This window comes from Morone saxatilis, unplaced genomic scaffold, assembly GCF_004916995.1.
Source record: "Morone saxatilis isolate NCDOM2014 unplaced genomic scaffold, NCSU_SB_2.0 Contig24, whole genome shotgun sequence".
Lineage (NCBI taxonomy): Eukaryota > Metazoa > Chordata > Actinopteri > Moronidae > Morone > Morone saxatilis.
In genome coordinates, this window is record NW_023339807.1 from 11,563,994 (window position 1) to 11,569,476 (window position 5,483).

Below are 5,483 nucleotides of genomic sequence, written 5' to 3' on the forward strand. Positions count from 1 at the left end.
TCCAGTCCGGGTTTTGCAGTCATCCGTGCGGCTCAGTAAAATGGCTGTATGTAGCGGAGCCTCGTGTTGGTTGGGTTTGCTCCCTGCCTCTACCCGGGCTCAGTAACACAACTCCCACAACAATTTCTGTCGGTTTTTTACGCATTGTATGGAGCCTCCATCATATCTCTAACCCATTTACGGAACCGGAACCGGGGGGATGGAAGCCGGATTGGGTCCGGTGTAAGGGGTGGGAATGAATCGGCACAAGGATAAATGGTTATAAACAATTATTTATATTCAATGCTAGCTTTTGATTGTGACTGACTCGCCGAGAGAGGGAGAGAGAGGTGGTGGGGGGTATATCATGGCCGCTCAGGTCGCCAGCGCCGCCACTCTTAACACTAGCCCGCCGTCCGAACTCAAAAAGCCGGATCGAGACCCCAAGGAGGAGTCGGTACCGGGGGAGAAGCAGTCAGACAAAAAGCAGCCGGGCTTGGACAGCGGATCGCCGGGCCGGGGGGAGCTGCAGGACGGGGCCGACGGTGGAAATGCAGGGGGAGGAGGGGAACCTGAGATGAAGAACGGGAATGGGAACCCGCCCAGGGCTAACAATAATAACCAGAATGACTCTGTCGGACCGGAGGGAAACAACCACCCCGGTTTGGTGCATCACCACGGCCCCGCTTTTCCTCCACCTTCGTACGGATACAGTCAGCACTACGGTCGGGCCCCTTTTCATCAACATGGCGGACAACAAAGCCCTGGCATGGCAGCTGCTGCGGGTCCGGTCGTGCAGTCGAGCAACATGATGGACCCGTATCAGCCCAATTCACACGACCATGGCTTTTCAAACCACCAGTTCAACAATTACAACCCTTTCCCGAACAGGACTCCCTATCCCGGCCAAGCGTACGCCATGAACTCCCCTCGCAGTACCCAGGCGCCGACAGCTGGGGGGCAGCCAGCTAACGTGAAGCAGCAGCAGCCGCCAGCGGGAGGACCCACGGCGATGGCTGGATCTTACAATAACCAGAGATATAACATTGGAAACCCTCAGCCTACATCCACACCGACACTCAACAAGCTCCTGACCTCCCCCAGCTCAACGCGGGCATATCCAAACTACCCGTCCGGAGACTACAGCAGCCAGGAGGGAGCTAGTAAGGGACCAGCAGACATGGGCAGCAGCGGGCTGTATGGAGGGAGCAACCCGGGCTGGCAACAAAGGAGCCATCTCCCGTCGCCCATGAGCCCGGGAAGTGCCGGGCAGCCGCTAGTTAGAAACCAGGTAAAGTCACATTATTACAGGAACACGATGTGGGCTTTAGCTCGTCTCCTTCCCTCCTCCCAGCTAACGTAGCAGGCCAGCCATTGTCTCATACTAGTTCGCAAAGACTCTAAAATGGCTGCCTCTTCGTGTGTGTGTGTTTTTTTTCCCTTTTACACCAGACTGTTAAATAGTTACGGCTTTTTAAACGTATCTGTGGGGGTATGTAGGAACACAAGAGTGCCGCTCGGAGAAAGATATAAGTAGTGTAAACGATGTAAGGACGTTCAGGGAGTCAAGAAGGCCCGACTTTGAAAAGGAGGCGAAAATACTCAACGGAGAGCAACGGCTCGTTTTTTCCTCCGCTAGCTCTCTCCTACGTGTATTAAACGTTAAATCCACAGCGTATGTGGGTGTAAACGAGTTTGTGCTTTACGGGTACACGAAGGGCGACGTGTTCTCGGACAGGTTAGTCTGTGGTAGTGGCTCTCAGGGCTCACGTTTGCATTGTTTTCTTGCCCTGATGAGCTGTAATTTTGTGGCTGCGACGGAAGGAATGTGTTGCATGCCGAATCAGTCTCACGGTTGGTTAAAAGCCTTGTGTTGGTTCAGTTTAAATCACTTAAATGTCCCGCACCACGCCGGGAAAAGGTTGTAAATTGTTACACTTTAATCACACGTCGATTAAAATGAGTTTCCCCCCCCCGTGCTGAAAAGCTACCGGGCTTCCCACTGCATGCTGCCTGTGAACAGCCAGCTCAGCCATACATGAGTGAGTGACTGCAGCCTGCAGATTGTAGTTTGCACTGGGATTTGAATTGTGGAGGTAAAATCCTGCTGTCAAAGCCAGGAGATAGTTGGTCTTTGGTTGACATGCTAGCTGAGATCTGATTGGCTCCTCATCCGCTGCTCATGGCCATTTATAATTACATGTGATGCAAGGCAACAGTGGCTGATAAGAGCACACAGCATTAAGTCATCACAGGGTCACCAGAGGTATTACTGCCTCACTCCTCTGCTCCACTTTTCACTTTAAACAAAACATGTAGTGTTGGAGAAACAGGAACGTGTGTGGATTTATGTTTGTCATTTTATATTTTGGCACCCCCCCCCCCAAAAAAAGAAAGAATAAAAACTAATTAATTAACCTTAAAAACCTTATTTATGAACTGTTTGTTGTAACAGGCATGCAGTATGGTTTTAATATTACCATCACAAGCAGTCCTGTTATGTTTTGTATCTTGACTTAAGTATGAATAACGACTGTGGACTGCATCAGTGTAGGTAGTGCAGGTACAGCACTGTGGCGTTTGTATTAAATCCAAATTAAATAGTCATTAAATGCTTAACATCGAATGGCTTCTGCTGTTCTTTTACTTTTCTTGTTATTGATTTCCATACCACCTTATTGGTTATCTATGATGTCCCCCAGATAAACCAATTATAGATTGATAGACACCCTTTTTTGTTTTGTGTTTTTCATGTTGGAACTTGTTACACAGCAGCCAAAGGCACATTTAACCTCTGCCCGTGAGGATGTGTGTGTTGCTGCTGGCATGCCACACAAGTTTGCCTGTGTGACTGCAAAGAATTCCCCCCAATCCTCCCCCCAAGCCAATCAGAAGGCAGTCCACCATCTCTCACCAGCCAAGGGAGTTTCCTCTCTCTTATGCAGATTAGCCATGTGCTGCTCTTATTTATTTCACCTCATTATCTTGGATCTGCAAAATGTCACGTAAGGCATTTTGCATACTGTTTGTAAAGGGCTGTTGTTCAGCCGAGGACGCGCTTTCTCAGTAAAGTGCACGTGTGGGAATTCACTCGATGTAAAGCACTTTCAGTTTTCAAGTGGATTTCTTTTTCTTTTAAGTGACATTCCTGACCTCGTACTGCCAGATAGTTTTGGTGGAGGTAAGGGGATTATTGGATCTTAAATGTACGGCGCTAACACCAGCAAGTTGCCAACGCTGTTGATTTAGACATAGCCCTAAGTTTTTACCTGAGAGATTCTGTTTTTACTAACGGTTAGTCTATTGACAGAGTATGCTCTTGTGCATTTTTCACTCTCTCTGGCTGTTGTGAAAGTACTTCCTTCATTTCTGGTGTCATTCATCCAGAGCCAAACTGCCTCCTCTGGGGAAAAAAAAGCTACTTGGACCAGGCTCAAAACAGGAGCGCAGCTGGGATATGTTTAAGATTGGGCAGGCTGCCCTCCATTCGAAAGTAGATATATATAGCTCTGTTGACTTCCGAAACTATGGCAAAGTGAGGTGAAAAAAACTCAGGGTAATGACCGTGGGAAATAAGGTGAAAAAAAGCACAATTTCCTCATTCATTGAAGCTTGTATTTTACACTTTCAGTGCTGCGAAGGTCGCACACCGCAGCCAAGTATTTTATGGACTTTGAAGAAAACACAGTAATGGCATAATTAAATTGTTTAGGAATGAGGAGGGGTGCATGTAAGTTATAGCACTTGCTGTTCAGATGTCTCCTGTGCTTCTTGGTTGTTGACTTCAATGTATTTTCTTGTGTTCTTTACCACGTACAGCCACCTGGTCCCATTGACCCAATGGGGAAAATGAGAGCTCAACCGTACGGAGCAGGCAGCCCTTACAGTCAGCAGTCGCAGCAGGGGCCTCCCACAGGTCCACAACAGGGTCCTGGTTACCCTGGCCAGGGTTATGGCCCACCAGGTCCCCAGCGGTATCCAGTGGGAATTCAAGGACGTACCCCTGGAGGCATGGGTGGCATGCCGTATGGTCCACAGGTACTTCACAAGATGGATCTTATTCAGAAATAAGTGTTCAAATGTAGTCTTTTATCAGCAGCAGTGTTTTCTTCAGTTCTGTTGGAAGTTCATGTGTTTGTGTATTTTGTTTAGATGGGATCTTACGGACAGCAGGGACCAGGAGGCTATGGCGCTCAGGGCCAGGCGCCATATTACGGCCAGCCTGGCCAGGCTCCCCACCCAAGCCAGCAGCAAACCCCCTACTCCCAGCCCCCACAAGGACAACCGGGTGGCCAGACCCCTTACCCAGGGCAGCCCCACCCTCCGCCGACGTCTGCCACACACACCCAAGGAGGACCACCCTATCAGCAGCCCCACATGCCCCCACAGTCCCAGGGGCCACTGCCAGGCCCATCTCAAGGGCCCCCACAGTCTGGCCAGTCTCTCTATCCTCAGCCACAGGGTCCTCCCAACCAGGCCCCACAGCAGCCAAGTTCCCAGGATCCCCCTGGATCACAGGGCCAGTCCAACTACCCAGGATCCACACAGGGGCCCCAGCAGCCCTCCTCGCAGCAACAGCAGGCACAATCTCAGCCTCCACAGCAGCCACCAGGACACAGCCAACACCCACAGGGCCAGCCTGCAGCGTACCCGCAGAACCCTCAGCAACAGCAGCAGCAAGCACAACAGTCACCTTATCAGCGCTTTCCTCCTCCACCACAACAGGTACTACCCTCAGTCTGGGATCATATTCATCGTACTTAATTATCTTTCTCTGTGTTCACAGGCATGCTCTCCCTGTAACTCTGGCAGTATACTTAAGCATGTGTTCTGGGGTCTTTTAGGAGGTATCCCAGGACTCTTTTCAGTCCAGCGCCCCTCCATCCACTCAGCCCAAATCTGGCCCAGAGGACAGTCAAGGCCGCCCCTCCAGCCTTCCGGTCAGTTATGCTTGTTATGTCTCTGCTGAAGCATAAAAAGGCTTTTTTTACCCTGGGTTGTTGCTTTTCACCGTCATGTAAGAGGGCTAGTTTCTATTTGTGTCTTGTAGCCTTCATGACACGGGGCATTTTACTACTTATGAAATGTTTGACAATACAAGGCTCATTACAGTTCCAATTTCCTTAGTGTTACTTTGAATGGCAGGTATTAATGTTTTAAAAGCTTTAATTTTGCTGCGTGCCTGTATGGTGGCGGCTGTGCTTTCCATTCCTGGGTGGTTTTAGACTTTGTGTGCTGCTCCACGTTTGTGTTTGTTCAGCGAAGGCTGTGTGGCTGATGCTTGAGGAAAAGGTGCTGTGTAAATGGGTAAATCTGAGATGAATACAAGAGAGTTTGTTTGTGTATTGAAATCACATGGCAGGCTGCTGCTACATGCTGACTCAGCTCTCATCCTACAAACCTTGGTAACCATGACAACCCCAGCACTAATGCGCACTCATATTTTTTCTTTGAAAAAGATAAATAGGGACAAAGGCCTCTGGGTGTGTGTGTCTGTGTGTGTG

The 5,483-nt window shown here is 49.5% G+C and overlaps 1 protein-coding gene across 3 annotated transcripts in view; it reads left to right on the top strand.

The window, feature by feature from the left end:
* Positions 1–29: 29 nt before the first annotated feature.
* arid1aa (AT rich interactive domain 1Aa (SWI-like)) overlaps positions 30–5,483 on the top strand; it is a 16,994-nt gene continuing 11,540 nt past the window's right edge. For 2 of the 3 annotated variants that reach the window (XM_035671728.1, XM_035671729.1), the window contains exons 1-4: positions 30–1,270; positions 3,799–4,017; positions 4,132–4,704; positions 4,824–4,919. In XM_035671728.1, coding sequence (XP_035527621.1) covers positions 347–1,270; positions 3,799–4,017; positions 4,132–4,704; positions 4,824–4,919 — 1,812 coding nt within the window. In that variant the 5' untranslated portion in view covers positions 30–346. The remainder of the gene's footprint in view (positions 1,271–3,798; positions 4,018–4,131; positions 4,705–4,823; positions 4,920–5,483) is intronic. The other variant, XM_035671727.1, reaches the window with a different exon arrangement.